At 39.7% G+C, this 24,144-nt stretch overlaps 2 protein-coding genes across 2 annotated transcripts in view; both read right to left on the bottom strand.

Annotated features, from left to right (window-relative positions):
* Positions 1-3,282: 3,282 nt before the first annotated feature.
* Positions 3,283-18,775, bottom strand: slc15a1a (solute carrier family 15 member 1a). Its single transcript, XM_039006809.1, has 21 exons — positions 18,637-18,775; positions 18,321-18,462; positions 18,104-18,223; positions 17,850-17,949; positions 15,935-16,025; positions 15,695-15,778; positions 15,172-15,254; positions 14,945-15,031; positions 14,748-14,837; positions 14,598-14,642; positions 14,473-14,505; positions 14,299-14,387; positions 14,103-14,184; positions 12,380-12,499; positions 11,783-11,929; positions 11,643-11,689; positions 11,400-11,495; positions 4,266-4,377; positions 4,033-4,170; positions 3,733-3,840; positions 3,283-3,504 (listed from the first exon to the last, which is right to left on the bottom strand). The coding sequence occupies exons 1-21, from the start codon at positions 18,773-18,775 to the stop codon at positions 3,283-3,285; spliced, it is 2,175 nt and encodes a 724-aa protein (XP_038862737.1).
* Positions 18,776-21,111: 2,336 nt separating this feature from the next.
* LOC120058271 (dedicator of cytokinesis protein 9-like) overlaps positions 21,112-24,144 on the bottom strand; it is a gene marked incomplete at its 5' end in the record, with an annotated part of 86,607 nt that continues 83,574 nt past the window's right edge. The window contains 4 exons of the mRNA XM_039006810.1: positions 21,112-22,422; positions 22,802-22,940; positions 23,063-23,163; positions 23,421-23,611. Of these exons, the coding sequence (XP_038862738.1) occupies positions 22,297-22,422; positions 22,802-22,940; positions 23,063-23,163; positions 23,421-23,611 (557 nt within the window). The remainder of the gene's footprint in view (positions 22,423-22,801; positions 22,941-23,062; positions 23,164-23,420; positions 23,612-24,144) is intronic.

Genomic DNA, 24,144 nt, shown 5'->3' on the forward strand with positions numbered 1-24,144 from the left:
TTCTTGTGTTACTTTTTGATTGGATTTTTTTACTTAGAAAATATTTTACTGTATTGTTGGTTAAGGGCTTGAAAGTAAGCATTTCACGGTAAGGTCTACTACACCTGTTGTATTCGGCGCATGTGATAAATACAATTGGATTTGATTGTCATACAAAAGCCTGCCGTGACCCTTAATTAACAAACACATTTAGCATCTCCAGGGGCCTCTTTTATCAACCGTGCAAAGGCACAAATCTGTGCGTAAACCATGCGTGGGATCATTTCCACGCATAGTGTGAGATATATCAATATAAATGTTTGCTTGTGAGTGTACATTTAAGCACAGACACGGCCATGTGTAGGCACAGTGCCAAGTGGTGGAATAAGGGAACTGCTTGTCAAGAATGGGGAGAATATGTTGAAAATGTGGGAAATTGTTAGAGTAATATATATATATATTTTTTTTAATTGACTTGTATTTCCATTGTGAATTCATGCAACAACTGTTGACAGGATACATATTTAAGTTGACATCAGTGCTTTTGTTATGATAATAATCCATATAAAGTAGCCTACAGTAATTTGTTGAATTAGAGGCACATGTTAAAGTGAAACCATTGTAGAAATACTATAAAATACTGCGACAATGGAAATCAAATGAGAGATGCCTGATCTTGCTCTGTTGGAAGATTTGGCACACGCTGCATTTTTCAGTGTGTATGCCTACGAACATTCTAAATTCCGTTCATAAGTAGTATTTTAGAATAGTTTATACGCAATTTTGATTGCACACAAGCAGCTTGGAACATCTACATTTAAAAAGATGGAACATCTACATTTAAAAAAGTATAATAAATCAATCATCACAATAAATCCATGAAATACAGTTGAAGACGGAAGTTTACATACACCTTAGCCAAATACATTTAAACTCAGTTTTTCAAAATTCCTGACATTTAATCCTAGTAAAAATTCTCTGTTTTAGGTCAGTTAGGATCACCACTTTATTTTAAGAATGTGAAATGTCAGAATAATAGCAGAGAGAATTATTTATTTCAGCTTTTATTTCTTTCATCACATTCCCAGTGGGTCAGAAGTTTACATACACTCAATTAGTATTTGGTAGCATTGCCTTCAAATTGTTTCACTTGGGTCAAACATTTCGGGTAGCCTTCCACAAGCTTCCCACAATAAGTTGGGTGAATTTTGGCCCATTCCTCCTGACAGAGCTGGAGTAACTGAGTCATGTTTGTAGGCCTCCTTGCTCGCACACGCTTTTTCAGTTCTGCCCACAAATGTTCTATAGGATTGAGGTCAGGGCTTTGTGATGGCCACTCCAATGTTGTCCTTAATAAGCCATTTTGCCACAACTTTGGAAGTATGCTTGGGGTCATTGTACATTTGGAAGACCCATTTGCGGCCAAGCTTTAACTTCCTGACTGATGTCTTGAGATGTTTCAATATATCCACATAATTTTCCTAACTCATGATGCCATCTATTTTGTGAAGTGCACCAGTCCCTCCTGCAGCACAGCACCACCACAACATGATGCTGCCACCCCCGTGCTTCACAGTTGGGATGGTGTTCTTCATCTTGCAAACATCCCCCTTTTTCCTCCAAACATAACGATAGACATTATGGCCAAACAGTTCTATTTTTGTTTCATCAGACCAGAGGAACGTACGATCTTTGTCCCCATGTGCAGTTGCAAACCGTAGTCTGGCTTTTTTATGGTGGGTTTGGAGCAGTGGCTTCTTCCGTGCTGAGCGGCCTTTCAGGTTATGTCGATATAGGACTCGTTTTACTGTGGATATAGATACTTTTGTACCTGTTTCCTCCAGCATCTTCACAAGGTCCTTTGCTGTTTTTCTGGGATTGATTTGCACTTTTTGCACCAAAGAATGCATCTCCTTCCTGAACAGTTTGACGGCTGCGTGGTCCCATGGTGTTTATACGTGCGTACTATTGTTTCTACAGATGAACGTGGTACCTTCAGGTGTTTGGAAATTCCTCCCAATGATGAACCAGACTTGTGGAGGTCTTGCCTAATTTCTTTTGATTTTCCCATGATGCCAAGCAAAGAGGCACTGAGTTTGAAGGTAGGCCTTGAAATACATTTACAGGTACACCTCCAATAGACTCAAATTATGTCAATTAGCCTATCAGAAGCTTCTAAAGCCATGACATAATTTTCTGGAATTTTCCAAGCTGTTTAAAGGCACAGTCAATTTAGTGTATGTAAACTTCTGACCCACTGGAACTGTGATACAGTGAATTATAAGTGAAATAATCTGTAAACAATTGTTGGAAAAATTACTTGTGTCATGCAGAAAGTAGATGTCCTAACCGACTTGCCAAAACTATAGTTTGTTAACAAGAAATTTGTTGAGTGGTTGAAAAACAAGTTTTAATGACTCCAATCTAAGTGTATGTAAACTTCCGACTTCAACTGTATTTTAGGCAAGTCTAAAGAAACATGATATGAATAAAATGTATTTAAGAAGAGCAGAATATGAGTTGGCCTAATGTATGTTATCTGACACATATTGTCTCATTATGACCCAAAAAGTAACTTAATTATAAATGATTGGCCTGTGCAAACCCAGTCCTCTTTTAAAAATGTATGTTATAGTCTAAGGCAGATCACATGGACTATAAATTGTATTATGCCCAAGCCACAGATGAATGTAAGTGAGCCTAAATGAGAGCCATGGTAAAAATGTCTTCTTCATGTTTATTTTAGCAATGACAGATTTTTTTCCAGTTATATAATTAAATGTTTAGAAAATCTAGCTTTTTTTTTTAATACACACTAACTTCTATATTAATAACAATGCAACCTATACAGTATAATCATACAAAATTAATCCTGATCGATGGACATTGGGATGTTTTACAGTTTTTTTCAAAAACAGATTGTCCATTTGTAATGTTTTGTTGTTTTCTCTTACAGCCGAAAGCTTAAAACAAGTCTGGAATTTAAATGTATTTTAAATGTAGCAAAAATGTTATTTTCCCTCTCTGCACCATACTTGGAGCAGTTATTTTGTGCATATCAAAACTATAATATAATACAATTGGTATTCATGTTCTTTCTCTTGCCCCTTCTCTCTTTCTCTCTTACGCACGCACGCACGCACACACACACACACACACACACACACACACACACCTCCACACACACCTCCACACACACCTCCACACACACCTCCACACACACCTCCACACACACACACACACACACACACACACACACACACACACACACACACACACACAATTATGCAAATTTACAGAAATTTACATTTTGGATTGTTTGGCTTCATCATCTTGATTGTGATGGGCTACGGAATCTTTCTTCTGCATTTGAAACTCCTCTTTGTCTGATTCTTCCTTACCACCTTCGTCCCTGAACTGGGCCTCGATCTCTGCAGGGTCCATGTAGGTATAGAAATAGGCCATGATGGAGAAGATGACACACACTGCCACTAGGAGCGAGGCAAAAAGGACAAACTCTGCCCACTGCAGGAGGAAAAAACACAAAGATTTGACACGTCACATATTTTCCTCATCAGATCTGGCCCTTGAGGTATGATTCATGGGCACTGAACACTTCAACTCTTTCACCCATAGAGTCAGGGCTGGCTTTCCCAATATGCAGACAACGTGCCGCAAGAGGGCTGTGAGTGTGTCCTCAGAGGACATAGAATGAGAGGTTTATCTTTAGAGTGTAGTGTAGTGTCACTGTACCTGTTCTTCGATCTGTGCAATCTCAGCCACAATAAGGACAATAAAGTTGCCAATAGCTACAGTGAACAGCCAGCCTGCTTGTAGCACTGCCTTCATGTTGCTCGGTGCCTTTGAAGAAAGAAATATAGCTTGGTAAATTAGGCTGCAAATTGGAGTACAGCCACCCATTATTTTACAACTGAAAATTCAAGAGATTACTTTATACTTTCCCCTGTTGTTGGGCAGATCAAAATGATTCAAGTTCAGCACAGGGTCTAACATATGACTAAATGTCGACTAATAAGGTTGTGTGTGCTTCACCTGTGAATAAGAGAACTCCAGGCCAGTAACAGAGAACACCACCTCTCCACAGGTAATGAGGAAGTACTGTGGGATCTGCCAGCCCATGTGGAAGGAGTTGGGCTGGATATCCTCAACCCCAGAAATGGATTCCGAGCACTATATAAAAGAGAATCAAAACTGTAACTTTCTGAAGCTGATTATGGGATATATCACTGTATTATTAAGTGACACGTAGAAGGAGTGAAACTTACAGTCGGGCCCCATGCAAAATGACTGGGGATAAGCAGAGTGTAAGAACTCCCGAATCCAAATTCTCTGGAGTATTCACATGTGTTTGCACCATTGGTAATGGTGAAGGTGGCTCTGGAAATGAGTAAGAAGAGATGCTTTGGAAATCTGTGTTTGTGAGTCTTATAACGTAAGCAAAATCAGTTAAATACACATTTTAAGGATTTAGCTGCATATTCCTTTTTTTTTTTTTTTTTTTTTCTGGGGGGGTGGATCAGCTTAATATTGCGGAAAGAATGTTGCTTCCAATGTAATTGTCTGCATCATTTCCAATCCCCCATATTTTTTTGGGTAAACATATATATCCATTCACGTATGCATACATATACACATATATACATACACATACCTACATAGACATACATACTTTTTTAAAGAGTATACCTTTATTATTATTCCCCGCAAACCCTACCACCGATCCCCCAATTGGAGTAAACTGATAAACATTTCTGTTTTTACCTTCAATTTATACATCTTATACACATTTTACAGACACAGTCTACTTTATAATAGTTCTCTCTTGTTTGTTCTTAGTCCTTCCTCTATTTCTGTTGTCCATCCAGTTTGATTTCCACTTGTAACTGTGCTATTTCACAATAGCTCCGCACCTATACACATTTCACAGATCCCGTATGCCCTACATTGTTTATCTTGTTATTAGTCCCACCCTTCAGCTCCACTCAACCTTTCCCATCTATCTTCCAACATCATCCATTTCGGATTTTTATTTGCCATATATTTTTCAACTGTGCTGTGATGCTTCACAAAAGATTTGAATCTTCCTATTCTCATAGCTTCCACGGATTGTAAATTAAAAATAAACATTTTTGCTAAAATAATTATTATATTATTGATTGATTGACTATGGCTTTTCAAATCCCCCAGTATTGCTATCTGTAGCGTTAGTTCTACGCAAATGTTGCAATTCTTCAACCATTCCTGGACCTGTGACCAAAAACGAGCTACATGCGGACAATACCAAAATAAATGGTCTAATGACTCTGCCTCCTCACAGCAGAATCTACAGAGCTGGGAAGATTGTATCCCCCATATATATAACATTCTATTAGTTGCAAGAATTTTGTACAATAATTTAAATTGAAAAATTCGAAGTTTTGAATCCGGCGTTGTTTTGCGTATCAATTCATACACCATGTGCCATGGAATGGGTACATCGAAAATCTCTTCCCAACTATTTTGCAATTTATATGGCACAGCTGTAAGTTTTTTGGTCCTTAAATGAAATTGGTATATGTTTTTATTTATCACACTTTTCTTTAACCATTTATGTTCTTTAATATAAGGCCGACATACAAGTTCCTTACTTTTATCCCCTTCCACCTGCCTCTTCCATTTTTGTGGTAATGCTGCAATTAATTGGTTGTAATTTTGGGTAGAGCAGACATTTCCATATGTCTGTGTTAGCTGCATGTGTGACATTACTCCACCAGTCCTATTTATGATATCATTCACAAAAATTATACCTTTTTTAAACATTTCTTCGATAAATACAGTTTTTTTATCAATTACTATATTTGAATTTAACCACAAGATTTGTTGTACTATTTGTTCCGTCCTTTCAGGTGGATTAAACTGAAATTGCAACCAACTTTCTAAGGCTTGCTTAAAAAATAAAGATATTTTGGAGATTATTTCCTTTTCAAGCAACCGAAAGTGAGCAGGTGTAATCTGAATAAAGGGAAAAAGGCCCTTCTTGAACATAGGATGAGACATTCGTACCAATCTACTAGAGAACCAGTTTGGATTTAAGTATAACTTTTGTATGACTGATGCCTTTAGTGAGAGGTCTAATGCTTTAATATTTAATAATTTCTGCCCTCCGAATTCATATTCGTTATATAAATAGGCCCTTTTAATTTTATCTGGCTTGCCGTTCCAAATAAAATTGAATATTTTTTGTTCATATAATTTAAAAAGCAGGTCACTAGGTGTAGGCAAAACCATAAGCAAATAGGTAAACTGTGATATGATTAAAGAGTTAATCAGGGTGATTTTCCCACAAATAGACAGGTATTTTCCTTTCCATGGTAGCAAGATCTTATCTATTTTTGCTAACTTTCTATAAAAATTTATTGGAGTGAGATCATTTCTTTCTTTTGGGATTTGTATACCGAGTATGTCCACATCACCGTCAGACCATTTAATTGGTAAACTACATGGCAATGTAAAATGTGTATTTTTTAGTGATCCAATACGTAATATGGTACATTTATCATAATTTGGTTTTAATCCAGAGAGGATAGCAAATGTATCTAGATCCTCTAAGAGGCCGTGGAGAGATTCTAGTTGTGGTTTTAAAAGAAAACATGAATCATCAGCGTACAATGACACCTTAGTTTTTAGGCCCTGGATTTCTAATCCCTTAATATTAATGTTTGATCTAATTTTAACAGCTAACATTTCGATGGCAATAATAAATAGATATGCCGATAGTGGACAACCTTGTTTTACTCCTCTAGATAGTTTAAAACTTTCTGAGATGTAGCCATTATTTACTATTTTACACCTAGGGTTACTATACATAATTTTTACCCATTTTATAAGAGATTCCCCAAAATTGAAATATTCTAGGCATTTATATATAAACTCCAGTCGTACTTTATCAAAAGCCTTTTCAAAATCAGCTATGAAAACCAGGCCTGGTGTCCCCGATATTTCATAGTGTTCTATTGTTTCCAGTACTTGCCTTATATTATCTCCAATGTATCGTCCATGTAAAAAACCTGTCTGATTAGGATGAATAATATCTGACAAAACTTTTTTTATTCTATGCGCCAAGCATTTTGCTAGGATTTTTGCATCACAACACTGAAGTGTAAGAGGTCTCCAATTTTTTAAATGGACTGGATCTTTATATATACCACTTGGGTCCTGTTTCAGTAATAATGATATCACACCTTCTTGTTGCGTGTCTGATAATCTATCATTTATATAGGAGTGGTTAAAACAAGCTAATAATGGTCCTTTGAGTATATCAAAAAAATGTTTGTATACTTCCACTGGTATGCCATCCAGTCCTGGAGTTTTCCCATCCTTAAAGGCCCCAATTGCATCAAGTAGTTCCTCCTCTGTAATTAGGCCTTCACATGAGTCTTTCTGTACAGATGTTAATTTTACATTATTATTAGGGAAAAAATCCATACAATTAGTTTCAGTTAGTGGAGATGGAGGAGCCTGAAACGAAAATATATTCTTAAAGTACTTTACTTCCTCTTTCAAAATATCATTTGGTGAATCATGCGTGACTCCATCATTTGTAACAAGTTTTAATATGTTTTTTTTGGTAGCATTTCTATATTGAAGATTGAAAAAGAATTTGGTGCATTTTTCCCCATATTCCATCCAGTTCGCTTTATTTTTGTAATATATTACACTGGATCTTTCTTGAATAAGTTCCTCCATTTCTTTTTGTTTTTCCTCTAACTTATTCTGTGCCTCTATGGTACCGTTTTTATTGTTATCTAACTGTACTGTTAGTCCTTCAATTTCCTTTGTTAATATGGACTCTTTTGATCGAAATTGCTTTTGTTTTATAGATGAGTACTGAATTGCATGGCCTCTAAAGCCACACTTAAAAGTGTCCCATACAATATGGGGATCTGCTGTACCTATGTTATGTCTAAAAAAGTCAGTTATAAATTCTTCTGTCCTAGTTCTAAACAATTTATCATCTAGTAGGCTTTGATTAAATTTCCAATATCCTCGCCCACGTGGAAATTCTGTAAGAGTAATATATATGCCAATTATGTGATGGTCCGACCGCATTCTGTCCCCTATCAAACACTTTTTAACTTTTGGTGCCAGAGAGAATGATATAAGAAAGTAGTCAAGGCGACTAGCTTGATTAAGCCTCCGCCATGTATATCTCACTAGGTCAGGGTATTTAAGTCTCCATATATCCACTAATTCCAATATATCCATGACATTCCTGATTTCCTTAAGTGCCTGAGGGTGATAGTTTGTAGTGTGATTTCCTTTCCGGTCCATAGAGGTATTTAAGACCGTATTAAAATCTCCCACTATAATAATAGAGTCTAGTGTTGCTTGTAGAGTTGATACATTCTTATATATATTGTCAAAGAAGCTTGGATCATCATTATTCGGACCGTATAGGTTAATAAGCCATATATGTTTATTGTCCAATAACATATTTAAAATAATCCATCTACCTTGAGGATCTGTTTGGACAAGTTGCACATTTGGATCAAAGTTATTATTAATTAAAACCATCACCCCTTTTGAATTTCTTTGCCCATGGGAGAAATATATTTCGCCCCCCCAGTTCTTTTTCCACAAAACTTCATCTAAAACTGTCGAATGGGTTTCCTGTAAACAGTAGATATTATAATCCTTCTCTTTTAGCCAGGTAAATACTGATCGTCTTTTCTTATTATCTGCTAAGCCATTACAATTGTAACTGGCTATACTTATTTCACCACTTACCATAATGAGACACACCTTTCAATTATTTTTATCAAAATATATGTTTGTAAACGTCCTATTAAAAAGTAACATAATGGTTGAGTGTCTATATAGTTGTACCATGACATTTGCATCTCCACTAAGCAAACCTCCAATTGGTCCCCACTATTCCACCCGCCAAAAGCCCCCATCTCGAGTTGGGTTGTCATCCCAATGACCGGCAGACCACCCCCGACCCCCCGCATCGCACAGCCCCGGACCGACTGGGATCCATCCTTCGAAAAGTGCACACAGCGCCATCCACCGAACCGAAGCAGATCCATTGCCAAATGCATTTCCATCGCCCTCACCTCTATTTTTATTACATATTGCTGTGAATCATCCTCTATAGTCCCTAACATCTTTTACTTCTTCCTTCGCAACAGTTGTGGGATACACACATACACCCACACACATTCAGCCCTTACCCCCACACAACCATAAGCTCACCCTCTCAACAATTGCACCATCCCAGAGCCCAACTCAAGATGGATCATGATTTACAAATGTACTTGCAGTTGCAGCTGCATGAGAAGGCCTGCAAGACCGCGCAAAAAATGAGCATAAATGTAGAGATTTATTTACCATTGTCACATCCTAAATGATGGAGGTCAAATGTAGACCTTCTTCCTGAAACACCCACAATACGGTCATCCATTTTGACCATGTTCCCAAGCATCTCCATGCAGTCCGACTTGATTTCGTGCCACCAGGGCCACAATAATATACCCCCTCTCTGAATGTCCGAGTGTGACCCCCTCCCCATGGGTTACTGCAGCTAGTGTTGCCAGCACTGCCACTGCCTGGGTGGGGGCACCCCACCGGAATCCCCACCGGCTAGGTACAAGGTCGTCAAGGTTCTCATTAGCAGCTTTGAGAATTTCCTTGTTTATTATGCTCTCCCTTTAGGGGGCTTTGGCTTTGCAGGACCAACCCTGCCAAGCAGGCTCAGAATCTTGAGGGGGCAGTGCTGCTCTTGGTCCCTGACCTCATTTTGGCTGCATACAGACCGCTTACAGCATGCACATAAAACAGTTAGGGACTTCTCCTTAGTATCTGGGCCATTCATGTGGGTGTCTAGGGTATAGGGCCATGGACCGTACCATTAAAATAGGATAATAAATAATTAGATATAATTTATTTTAAAAATGTAGTTCCCCATGATAGGACAATAAATAAATAAGACGTATAATTCATTATAAAAGTATATCCATCATCTGAACAACATTGAAAGCCCTCTCATACCCGGCCCACAGCAATACACTGGCTCTGGGATATGCAACTATTTCATTACTCACTCACTCAACTTTCCAAACATAACAAATAAAAATAAACACACACCACACCATCCACACATACTGTGCCTTCTGTTTACTTAGTTTTTATCTTCACTATGTAGAAATAGTGCTTGTGTTCAATTAGTTATATATGAAGATTTATAGAAAAGCTATATTTTGTATTGTATTGTTACAATCAATAACCGGGCTTGAATTGTGTTTATTTTCCTCATCTATGAGAACTTTGTAATTTTTAAAATAACCATGGAGTAGTCTTTGTGTCTCTGAACAACTGGTTATCAATATATAGTTTATCAACGACGAGAGCTACTCGTTTCGCTTTTAATCTATTTTCTTTGAAAATTGGATACAGAACTTTGCGCCGTTCTGCAATTTCTTTCGGAAACTGATCATTCATGCCAATTTTGGTCCCAGCAAGTCTTTTACCCAGGCTTTTAACCATTATTTTATCTTTAAATGAAGCAAATTTGGCAACGATTGGGCGTTCGTACCTCTGCCCTCTCTGTCCGAGGCGGTGTACACGTTCAAGTTGGATCTTATCGATAACTTCGTGTGGAATCTGAAGCGCTGCAAAAAGGAACTCTCTAACTACAGATTCAGGAACCTCTCCTTCTTTCTCTTGGATACCTGTAAGTACCAAATTCTCTCTCATGGATCTAGTTTGTATGTCTAGTAAGCATTCCTTCAGAACGGTGTTCTCCTTTTTAATTTCATTCATTTCGGTTTCAATTTTATTGACTGTCCCTTTTAGCGCGTGTGTTTCCTTCTCCAATGTCGCAGCTTTTTCATCACTCATCTCTAGGCTTGCCTTCAACTCTTTTATATCTTTACTAACTAATTCAAGTATACCCAGTTTGTCATTTATTGATTTTAACAGATCGGTTTCGACCTTTACCATTGCCGGTGGTGAGAATATTAAATCATCAGTGTCGGTTGAGGAGTCACGTTTTCGTTTTTGAATCGGTTCCCCTGTCTTACTCTCCGTCATGTTTGGGTGTTGCTTGTTTTCGTAATATTTGTCGATAAATGTCTCTAATCTTAGGATTTGTTTTGTGTTATTATCCAGATTGAAGGTTATCACCCACCAGATTATTTAGTGCTAATATTTTAGTCTAATTTAGCAGATATTTCGAATATTATGTTTTATCTTGAGGTGCTCTACATAACTTCGTTCAGTCCGCCATTACCTTTACGTTACCTTTACGTCCGCCGTCCTACGTCCTACGTCTACCCTTGAAGTGCTAGCTGCATATTCTTTATGTCATCCTCTTTATTATACTACATATTTGCAAGTATAATCAATAAATAATTCCTTACTTTCCATTTGATATGAGAGAGTAGTTGGAAGCAGAGGAGTAGTCAATGCTTCCAAAAGTTGACACATTCACCGCTCCAGCCATACCATTAACAAATCTGGAAATGAATACACATAGAGTTGAGAAACAGCATCAACAAAAAAACACATCCAAATTAACCATGAATGGCTATAGATTATCTGGAAATGTATGTTCATTTCGGTCATCTCGGCAAACAAACATTGGGAAATGCATCCAAATTTACCTGATTGCATTGGCCCCTTGCTCTGGCTTTGCCATCACATCATCAGTCTGCAACAGAGGATCCGAGAAAATGTATATTGACTTAATACATGATGTTAATACTGTACTTTTATAAGGGTGCAATAATAGGTATGTACTTACCACCTCCCACATTGGTGCACTGAGGTTTGAGGGAATTAGAAGTGTTTGTCGCTTGTCCTTTGCTAAGGAAATAGTCCTAGATATTGCAGGACTCTGAAATGAAACTTGGATGCTTTCTTCCTCAAATGTAAGGTAATTTGCACTAGCCTGTAAAATATATAAGTGGAGTCAGTCCCACAACAAGGTGTAAACACTTGACAGTTACAGTGAAGCACTTGGTTTAATTAGAAAAGTTACTACAACTGATACATGTCTTCATGTAATGTTTTGGTTGATCATAACTTCGCCATTCTACTTAAACCATTACTTGAGGACCTTATTACTGACGAATGGCTTTGTTTTTTATGACCGTGTGTTCTTTCTGCTTGCATTTTGTATTTATATTTTGATGTGTGTATTTTCTGTAAATTCTGTAATTCAGGGCTCATCTGTAAAAGAGACCTTTCTCTCAGTATGACTCCCTGATAAAATAAAGGTTAAATAAAACATGTAAAAGATATTCTTCTAGTAGACATCAACATCTGTGTAAGATTTCTGCCAATACAGTCAGGTTTTGTGATATGAATGCCTAAGAGAACCTCCTCAAGATGGTTTTACCTTAGCTGCTTCAATGACGAATGGATCATTATTGGGTAGGGTAACTGTCAAGGGGATACTGCCCATGTTGAGTAATTTTAATTGGCTCTGGGAGGATGATGGGAAGGTTGGCAAGGTTTTCTGAAATAGATACAAGCAGAGTCATATATTTATATATACAGTTGAAGTCGGAAGTTTACATACACCTTAGCCAAATACAAATGTTCTATAGGATTGAGGTCAGGGCTTTGTGATGGCCACTCCAATGTTGTCCTTAATAAGCCATTTTGCCACAACTTTGGAAGTATGCTTGGGGTCATTGTCCATTTGGAAGACCCATTTGCGACCAAGCTTTAACTTCCTGACTGATGTCTTGAGATGTTGCTTCAATATATCCACATAATCTTCCTAACTCATGATGCCATCTATTTTGTGAAGTGCACCAGTCCCTCCTGCAGCAAAGCACCCCCACAACATGATGCTGCCACCCCCGTACTTCACGGTTGGGATGGTGTTCTTTGACTCGCAAGCTTCCCGCTTTTTCCTCCAAACAGAACGATGGTCATTATGGCCAAACAGTTCTATTTTTGTTTCATCAGACCAGAGGACATTTCTCCAAAAAGTACGATCTTTGTCCCCATGTGCAGTTGCAAACCGTAGTCTGGCTTTTTATGGCGGTTTTGGAGCAGTGGCTTCTTCCTTGCTGAGTGGCCTTTCAGGTTATGTCGATATAGGACTCATTTTACTGTGGATGTAGATACTTTCGTACCTGTTTCCTCCAGCATCTTCACAAGGTCCTTTGCTGCTGTTCTGGGATTGATTTGCACTTTTTGCACCAAAGTATGTTAATCTCTAGGAGACAGAATGTGTCTCCTTCCTGAGCGGTTTGACGGCTATGTGGTCCCATGGAGTTTATACTTGTGTACTATTGTTTGTACAGATGAACGTGGTACCTTCAGGCATTTGGAAATTGCTCCCAAGGATGAACCAGACTTGTGGAGGTCTACAATTTGTTTTCTGAGGTCTTGGCTGATTTATTTTGATTTTCCCATGATGCCAAGCAAAGAGGCACTGAGTTTGAAGGTAGGCCTTGAAATACATCCACAGGTACACCTCAAATTGACTCAAATTATGTAAATTAGCATATCAGAAGCTTCTAAAGCCATGACATCATTTTCTGGAATTTTCCAAGCTGTTTAAAGGCACAGTCAACTACGTGTATGTAAACTTCTGACCCACTGGAACTGTGATAAAGTGAATTATAAGTGAAATAATATGTCTGTAAACAATTGTTGGAAAAATTAAGTGTCATGCAGAAAGTAGATGTCCTAACCGACTTGCCAAAACTATAGTTTGTTAACAAGAAATTTGTGGAGTGGTTGAAAAACGAGTTTCAATGACTCCAAAATATGTGTATGTAGACTTCCGACTTCAACTGTAGATAGATATATGTTAGTATATGGCTCTGGGTACAAGTAAGGATTTAGCAAATAATATAATCTCTTTGTTATGCGTTCCAATTCTATAGACAGTGAAAGTATTGCCATTAAGAGGGTCAAAATGGGATACTCTCCATTTTGACTTCGTCATAATAGAGATTTCCTGTAGCCCGGGTTCTAGACTGTTTCTGCTTTCAACAATGCTACATCTATTCCTAGCCATACAAGGCATGATAGCATCAAAGAATACTTTACTAAACCAGAAACAAACTGCCACACAATGTAGATGTATCGTACACACTTACATCAATCTGGATCTGTACCAAAGCTGCAGCAACAAAGGCCATGGCTGCCAAAAACATCCCCACTGTCATTCTCCTCAAAGGACTGTTGAGGAAAGGTTCATGGTTAGATTCCTAAGCATGCTTACACCTGCCTCTTCACTGTTTTGGAGATACTGCACAGGCATTTGTTTGATCATTTTCTTTAAGTAGAACTTACGTGAAGTTCAGGCCACATTTCTTTATCAGTGGGTACACCACACTGTCCATGATCGGTACCAGAGTCAGGATCAGGATAGGGTTGACAGTCTGTCAAAAATATGGTTTCTATGGTAAGAAGTGCATTTAGCCATGGATGAAAACAAACAGGAACCATAAAGTACCTCTAACGTACCTGCATTTGATCAGGCTGCAGAATGAGGGCTCCCTGGAAAGAGAGCAAGGTTATTACTAACAAGAACAACTTGCAAACTGTAGCTTTAGTTGACTTTTTACAGTGGGATGGTTTTGCAAACGTACAAAGTTCCCATCCATGGTGGTGGCCTGAAGAGTCCACCTAGAGCCCTGAGAGGGAGCAGAACGTTTTACTTGATTATACCATATGGATATTACAAGTTACATCACATATTGCAGGACAAACTAGATTATTTACCAACGTATGTCAGATACCTTTTGGTCAAATAGGGTCCAGAACATGGGAAGGGGAATGTACAGAAATAGAACCTTCAGCACCATCTTTATCTGAGCAATGAGGAGTTTCTACAAGCACAAAAAGAGAGAAAGACAATATGAGGTGTTGCTCATATATTTGAGACCGAACATGCCATTTAGATAGTACTGTGTAGTTTGCAGTGTAGATAACCTACCTCGTGTTTCTCTTCGGCCCAGTCCATCCAGTGGGTTCTCTTCGGGTAGGAGCTACTCCTGTGCCTGAAGCGGTTCTTTATTGCAAACTGTAAAGGCAGACACAGAAATGATCCTTTCAGAAACACCAGGATGGCTGCAGGGAAGAGTCCACCAGTCATTTTTCACATCGTTGTGAAAGTTGATGCAATTATGCTGAATGCTGGTACTAGATAATGTTTTGACTTACCCCAATACATTTACACACATCCAGCATTATGTTTCCCTGCGGTTCAGTCTTATGGTACATACCACTTCCAATTATGAACACGACTGTAGGGACAAACAGCAAAACAGCACTTTCAAACTACATTTTTATACTCTTTATCAGAATTTTTTTTTACAGCAAAACCACGGGACAAGGTACAGTTGTAGGATCTTAATTTGATCACTCTTTTGTTGCTGAGAATTTTCCTTCACCGCAGGAAATGCAAAAGAGCTTCGTGATTTACATAAATTCACTGAAAACCCACACTAACACATGGTTATATTAACAGTATTGCACTTTTCCTGCAGCCTACTTTTGCCCGGCTAATAGTCTGACCACTGAACAAGCAAAATTACAGACTGAACATTCAAATACTGTTGCTGTAGGATTTAACTTGCTGTGACAATATAGGTCAAATTAATATAGGTCAATATAGGTCAAACAATAGGTCAAATTAAGATCCTACATCTGTAGGTAGAATAAAGAAGATGGTAGAGACACTAACCAAGGGCGACCACCATGAGCGCAGCAGGAACACCGAAGGCCAGAGGGTAACACTTCTGCTGGCTGTGGATGCCACACTCCTGGCCTAAACACAGGGACACAGCACAGACATCACTCATCTATACACTAGCTGCAGTTGTGTTGTGTATTAAATAGTTATTTATGCAGATTTGTGGTAATATCTTCAGACGGCATTAGAGTTATTATACATAGCCTGGCCTGGCTTGGACATTCCCCCTACCTCTGAGGATTGGTGTAATGATAGTAGACAGGAGACTCCCACCATTGATACACAGGTAGAAAACCGAGAAGAAAGTGCTCCTCTGTTTTGCCTGCGAAAATAAAAAGGAATAGATTTGTATCGTGTGTAAAGTTTGTACTGTACCAGTCAAAAGTTTGGACACACCTACTCATTCAAGGGTTTTTGTTTATTTTGACATTGTAGAATAATAGTGAAGACATCAAAACTATGAAATAACACATCTGGAATCATGTAGTAACCAAAAAAGTGCTATATAAAATATATTTTGATTTGTTTTTGGACATTATTCAAAGTAGCCACCCTTTGCCTTGATGACACCTTTGCACACTGTTGGCATTCTTTCAACCAGCTTCACCTGGAATGCTTTTCCAACAGTCTTGAAGGAGTTCCCACATATGCAGAGCACTTGTTGCTGCTTTTCCTTAACTCTGCGGTCCATCTCTTCCCAAACCATCTCAATTGGGTTGAGGTCAGGTGATTGTGGAGGCAAGGTCATCTGACGCAGCACTCCATCACTCTCTTTCATCACTCTCAAATAGCCCTTACACAGCCTGGAAGTGTGTTGTGTCATTGTCCTGTTGGAAAACAAATGACAGTCCCACTAAGCGCAAACCAGATGGGATGGCGTATCGCTGCAGAATGCTGTGGTAGCCATGCTGGTTAAGTGTGCCTTGAATTCTAAATAAATCACAGAGAGTGTCACCAGCAAAGCACCCCCACACCATCACACCTCTTCCTCCAAGCTTCACGGTTGGAACCACACATCCGGAGATCATCCGTTCACCTACTCCCTGTCTCACAAAGACACGGAGGTTGGAACCAAAAATCGCAAATTTGGACTCATCAGACCAAAGGACACATTTCCACTGGTCTAATGTCCATTGCTCGTGTTTCTTGGCCCAAGCAAGTCTTATTATTGGTGTCCTTCAGTAGTGGTTTCTTTGCAGCAATTTGACCATGAAGGCCTGATTCACGCAGTCTCCTCTGAACAGTTGATGTTGAGATGTGTTTGTTACCTGAACTCTGTGAAGTATTTATTTGGGCTGCAATCTGAGGTGCAGTTAATTGCCCATTTCTGAGGCTGGTAACTTTAATGAACTTATCCTCTGCAGCAGATGTAACTCTGGGTCTTCCTTTCCTGTGGCGGTCCTCATGAGAGCCAGTTTCATCATAGCGCTTGATGGTGTTTGCGACTGCATTTAATTAAAGAAACTTTCAAAGTTCTTGAAATGTTCCAGATTGACTGCCTTCATGTCTTAAAGTAATGATGGACTGTCGTTTCTCTTTGCTTATTTGAGCTGTTCTTGCCATAATATGGACTTGGTCTTTTACCAAATAGGGCTATCTTCTGTATACCACCCCTACTTTTGTTACAACAATACCGAAGGAAAGAAATTCCACAAACGAACGTTTAACAAGGCACGCCTGTTAATTGAAATGCATTCCAGGTGACTACCTCATGAAGCTGGTTGAGAGAATGCCAAGTATGCAAAGCTGTCATCAAGACAAAGGGTGGCTACTTTGAAGTATCTAAAATATATTTTGATTTGTTTAACAGTTATTTTGTTACTACATGATTCCATATGTGTTATTTCATAGTGTTGATGTCTTTACTATTATTCTACAATGTAGAAAATAGTAAAAATGAATCAGTAGGTGCCCAAGCTTTTGACTGGTACTGTATATTATGTGCCATTCATAGGAGATACATGTACATTACACTTATCAAAGGAGCAAGGTTCTCCTACACGTTCTTAATTTCAAGGTTAACATCAGTGTTCGTGGGTATTAAAATGACTTGGCAGCTGTAGTGAGGAAATATCTGCCTACTGACAAAGATACAGACAGACACAGTGGTGGTGTTATTCTCCGAATACTGAGTTATTCTGCTAACCTGGTGGTCCTGAAACTGGTCTCCTCCAAAAGCAGCTACACATGGTTTGATACCACCTGTACCCAGCGCAATGAGGAGCAGGCCCACCATGGACAGCACACTGAGAGAGGAGGGATAGCAATATTGTTAGGCCATGCATTCAGTAGCACCTCACAAAGTCCATGTAGTCAGGACATACCCCAGCAAGCCTTCGCATGTGACTTGTGTTTGCGGAAGCGAATCTATGAACTTGACTTTAAATGAGGACGACTCACATATGCAAGGTCAAGTTGTCTGGCGTGCCATCTCTGTCTGTGTCCGTGATGTCATGAATGGCGCTGACTGCCATCACAACCTGGCCAATTGCATAGACAATGGACAAGTAGATGATAGTCCTGCAGGAAGGGGAAATCAAGGTGTTAGCTACCAGTGCAAGAACAAATTCCTGTTCTGTAATACACCCTAGTTCTAGGACTCCGAACAGTCACTTACTTAAACTTGCCCAACCAGGAGTCTGCTACAATGGCTCCCAGGATGGGAGTCAGGTAGCACAGAGCCACAAAGGTGTGGTAGATGGAGGTGGCCAGGTCATCATCAAACCGAAGGAAGTACCTGAAGTACAGCACCAGCACAGCTGTGGACAGGAGAGAGAGAAGGGGAAGCTCCTCAGGATGGGCACTCCACAAAGCCACTATAGTTGTTCCCAGTGGGCAAAACTCGTGGAAATTAGACATTTTTAACTTGTTTTGCTCACTGGGTTAGAACTGTTGATTACTCCCATGTAGTAGATACTGTGTCATATTCTTACCTCGCATGCCATAGTAGGAGAATCTCTCGCAGAACTCATTTACAACAATGAAGAATATGCTTAGGGGATAGCCACATACCTCCTGTTCATACAGACACAAAATAAGGGCCATATTACGCTGGTATCTGTATAACTTCATCTATACTATATCTGAATAAAAGCCAAGTTACTTTAAAATTGCAGAGTGCAGTTAAAAATAAGGATTCCCTTACAGCTATGATATTGAATGAAATACACATACACTATATATACAAAAGTATGTGGACACCCCTTCAAATTAGTGGATTTGGCTATTTCAGCCACACTCGTTGCTGATAGGTGTATAAAATCGAGCACACAGCCATGCAATCTCAATAGACAAACATTGGCAGTAGAATAGCCTTACTGAAGAGCTCAGTGACTTTCAACGTGGCACCGGCATAGGATGCCACCTTTCCAACAAGTCAGTTTGTCAAATATCTGCCCTTCTAGAACTGCCCCCAGTCAACTGTAAATCCTGTTATTGTGAAGTGGAAACGTTTTGGAGCAACAATGGCTCAGCTGCGAAGTGGTAGGACACACAAGCTCACAGAACGGAACCACAGAGTGCTGAAGCACGTAGCGTTTAAATAGTCTGTCGTCAGTTGCAAAACTCACTAATGAGTTCCAAACTGTTTCTGGAAGCAACATCAGCACAAGAACTGTTCGTCGGGAGCTTCATGAAAAGGGTTTCCATGGCCGAGCAGCAGCACAGAAGCCTAAGATCCCCATGTGCAACGCCAAACGTCGGCTGAAGTGGTGTAAAGCTCGCCGCCATTGGACACTGTAGCAGTGGAAACACATTCTCTGGAGTGATGAATCACGCTTCACCATCTGGCAGTCCGACAGACAAATCTTGGTTTGGCGGATTCCAGGAAAAAGCTACCTGCCCAAATGCATAGTGCAAACTGTAAAGTTTGGTGGAGGAGGAGTAATGGTCTGCGGCTATTTTTCATGGTTCGGGCTAGGCCCCTTAGATCCTGTGAAGGGAAATCTTAACGCTATCAATCAATCAATCACATTTATTTATAAAGCCCTTTTTACATCAGCCGATGTCAAAAAGTGCTATACAGAAACCCAACTTAAAACCACAAACAGCAAGCAATGCAGATGTAGTAGCACAGTGGCTTGGAAAAACTCCCTAGAAAGGAAGGAACCTAGAGAGGAACCAGGCTCTGAGGGGTGACCAGTCCTCTTCTGGCTGTGCTGGGTTGAGATTATAACAGCACATGGCCAAGATGTTCAAACGTTCATAGATGACCAGCAGGGTCAAATAATAATAACAATAATCACGGTGGTTGCAGAGGCTGCAACAGGTCAGCACCTCATAAGTAAATGTCAGTTGGCATTTCCATTCTAGACGATAATGTGCTTCCAACTTTTTGGCAACAGTTTGGTGAAGGCCCTTTCCTGTTTCAGCATAACAATGCCACCATGCACAAAGTAAGGTCTATCCAGAAATAATTTGTCAATCGGTGTGGAAGAACTTGACTGGCCTGCAGAGCCCTGCCCTCAACTCCACCTTTGGGATGAATTGGAACGTCGACTGCGAACAAGGCCTAATCGCCCAACATCAGTGCCGGACCTCACTAATGCTCGTGGATGACTGGAAAGCAAGTCCCCGCAGCAAAGTTCCAACATCTAGTTGAAAGCCTTCCCAACAGCAAGGGCACCAACTCCATATTAATGCTCATGATTTTGGAATGAGATGTTCGACAAGCAGGTGTCCAAATACTTTTGGTCGTGTAGTGTAGCTGAATATGCAAGCTTGAATTGCGTATATCAATTGGTGCTAGTTAATTTAATCTATGAAGCATTTATTGATTTTTCAGAGCATCACGTGTAAAATAAATTAATCCAGACAATGGACAGTGCACTAGAAGTCTTACCTTTGACTTGCCCTTCTTAACAACGTCTTCATCTTTTTGTGTGTGAGAAATAAAACCATTAGGTTAAATATATAAAATATTAGAGATATCTAAGCAGGGTACTGATGTAACAATTAAATAGATGCATTTTTTTCCCACCAATAACATAAGCCTATCAGAAAATGCCAGATATCTGAATAGCATAGATCCATAATATAATTTAACAGATGCAATTTTTGCAATTTTAATAGCATTTTGTTGCCTGACCTGTCATGATGGCAGTGTATAGAGACTGCTCTTCGTCCTGTAATGTTTAGTATCCTTTAGTGATCCCTTCCAGGCTAACACAGTGATTCCTGCCACTAAGACTAGGAGGCACGACCCTGGAATGGTATCCCAGAATGCTGTTTTATGGTTTTATCTTGTGCGAGAACACCAGAGCCAGGAAGGTGAGAGTGAGTCAATACCTCAAATTAGCTAATAATTAGATAATACTGTATCATACAAAACAACGTTACAGTCAATAAGCTACTAGACTACTTCCATCAATGTTGTTGTGAGAAAGGTTCATAAGTAAATCAAGTAGAAGTGCAGAGAAATAAGGGAATTTTATTTAAAAGAAAAGCATTAGGGAACATTTCTGTATACAGCAGAACAGTGACTTTCTGTTAAATAAAAATAAAAAACCCAATGCTTCCCAAATATAAAAATGATTTCATTAACATTTGAATGAACACTAAAATGGTCAAAGCTTCATATAAACTACCACAGTAGATCTCGTCTCTGGATCCACACCTCATTGCTTTGGCAAGAAGGACAAACATCTTTACAGTGTATTGAACCCAACACAGCAAGACACCTTGCAAAAGACAAATATTGCACTCCTTTTTTATATACAAGAATTAACAGCTTGGAATATACTTATATGCAACGGCTGTAAAAAAAAAAATATTAAAAAAAATCCCATTCTAAGACATTTCAGTGATTAAGGTTGAACACTAATGTTTTCATAGGAGGCTCTTTTTCCATTAAGTTGCAGCTTTGTAAAAACATAACGAGTCTTCATGTACAGAGAGATGAATGCCAATGTATGCAGCAAATATAGTTCGCCAAGACATCAATATGAGATTTATCAAAGTGGAATAATGTACATACAAGATCACTTGAAGAGTTCAGAGCAGAAGACCAATGATCAAAACAAAAAGATGAAAATGAGACGACAGGAGGCTGATGGGGAGCTAGTGACATCACATGCACATTTGTGTTGCTTTAAGGATCCCTACAGGAACGTCTCCACAGGAAACACTACCAGTGATGTCATATACAGTATATATCATGGAACCCCAGTCAGACTCAAGACACAGGGTGGAGGATACACCAGTCCCCCCTCATTCTGTATGTCTGCTCCACAGATAGACAGCCCCACCCTGCCTCACCTCACCTCCCCCCACCCCCCTATGTTCATGTGGACCTCCTTTAGTTCAGTCACCCTCATGGATCAATGTCCCTTGTCCCATCCTCCACAGAGGGGCTGTACTGTATACGATAGTGAAAACAGAAAACGACATGGTCCTTTGTCCTGGCCCACGGTACAAGCCAAAGGAGGTGGTGAGAGAAGGTAAAAGAACATTAATAGTGTCTCACTTTAGCCAGAGCAAACTTGATGATAAGGAGAGCAGTGAAGCAGGAATGGGGGCTCATGGCAGCACTGGCACACTGGTTGGCGCGTGCATGCGGAGCGTTGAGGTCAGGAGTCAGCCAATCCCAGTGGATCTCACACCACAGAGGAGGAGTTGGGCATGCCCGCAATGGTGGCACCGCTGGGGGTACCACTGATGGCATTGAAGATGTGCAGCGAGTCTGGAAGAACGCTCTTCATGCCATCCTCCACTGGAATGATCTGGAAGGCGGAGGAAGGGAGCGAGGGAGAGAGTTCAAGGTGATGCTAAATGATAAATGGTCTATTTTAGACAATTTAATTAGGATTAATCACACATAATGAAGCCCATGCCAAAGATGTTTTACCATCCAATCTGCTCATGTCAGCACAAAGGAAAAACAGAGGGAAAAGGGGGATATCAAAGACCAAATATTAGACTATGCAATTCCCTTATAATAACGATTACGTTCATAACATTCCTCAAACTAAACTGTTTCACCAGCATTACAATCAGAACAAATAGAACAGATTCATCCAAAATGTACAAATCATTAAAAACAACTGATGCACAAACAATATTGAGTCCCAATGTTTGTTATGCTAGCAGGTAGCTCCTTACTGGCTCGTGCATGATGGCGGACAGCTCTCTGGCCAGGTCTCTGTAGTTGGCCTTCATCTCGTCATGGTACTCCTGCTGGTCCTCTTTGATCAGCCGCTCGTTGATGCCCAGGCCATGGCCACACGCCTCCACAAACTGCCTGCTCCACAAAAGGCCAGTGTCATACATAATACATAGTGTATGTAATTCATGGTCTTCTGTAATTACTTAGTGGATAGATATGTTGTGTGGCATGGGAATGTGTATTCTGTAAGAACTCACCTAAAGACTTCTTTAAGTTGTTTGACCTTGTTGTCAGGATACTTCTTGGTGCTGGCATCATCCAGGAAAGCTCTGGCATATGCGAGGGGACCAGCATTTACCTAAAAGGTGAGAAGAACATTTATTTCAGATTGGAAAGTTAAGGGATGTCTTTGCCATATAGAATTTCTATATAGTGAATAAAATAGGTGAATGGGTAAAAAAATGAGGAAGTTGTGTTTCTGTGCTCTGTGAGGACAGAGGATGTGGTTTGTGAGGACAGAAGATTTGGCTTGTGAGCAGAGGATGTGGTTAGTGAGGACAGGGGATGTGGTTAGTGAGGACAGGAATTGTGGTTTATGAGGACATAAGCCTGCACCTGGACACTGATGCTGCCCTGTAGTTTGAGCTGCAGGCGGATCATGTCCACATCACTGGTGGAAACCAGCTGTCTCAGCTCGGCCACCTTCTTGCTCATCTCGTCTATAGCCACCTCTATGGGGTTCAGGTCTGTGTGATGTTGGTACATCACCGCAATACGCTTCTTCACATAGGGGAAACAGTGTGTTGCTATGAGAGAGAAAGAGAGAGAAAATGGATGTGAACATGGTTGCTCAACCTATTAGGTGCGTAAAACATCCTCACCCTCACATACGTTTATTAGGGGTTCAGACAGATATGTGTCCTAAGCAGTTTGATGGCGTGAGACTTGCCCATTCACTCACTAAAGACCTTTGAGGCAAGGCAGCCTTATCAGATAATGAAGATATAAGATTAAGTTTGTACATTGGAGTGTTTTACACTGTAAAACAATAAAACACAACCAATTGGGATGAAGAAATATTATTAACAAAGAGCTGACATACTCAGAACCTAATCAGATATTTCCATTATTGCACAGGACCCTTCCTACAGCAATATTATGCCAGGTACAGGTACATACATACATGCCAGTACTAGCAAAGGTTTCTATGGGTATAAGGTGCTTGTCTAAGTAAATACTATAGATGCTACGACATGTTTAACATCAATATTCCCCTGTGACTGGAACTGTGTTGACCGATGTGTTTTATTACCGTTGTCTGCGCCACAGCATGATCCCA

Source organism: Salvelinus namaycush, chromosome 13 (assembly GCF_016432855.1).
Source record: "Salvelinus namaycush isolate Seneca chromosome 13, SaNama_1.0, whole genome shotgun sequence".
Taxonomy (NCBI): domain Eukaryota; kingdom Metazoa; phylum Chordata; class Actinopteri; order Salmoniformes; family Salmonidae; genus Salvelinus; species Salvelinus namaycush.

Coding starts and splice junctions, on each gene's coding strand:
- slc15a1a (XM_039006809.1), bottom strand. CDS start 18,775: ATGAAGTTATACAGATACCAGCGTAATATGGCCCTTATTTTGTGTCTG. Junction 17,950..18,103: donor GACAACTTGACCTTGCATAT/GTGAGTCGTCCT, acceptor CTCCTCTCTCAG/TGTGCTGTCCATGGTGGGCC. Junction 14,506..14,597: donor CCACCATGGATGGGAACTTT/GTACGTTTGCAA, acceptor CTCTCTTTCCAG/GGAGCCCTCATTCTGCAGCC.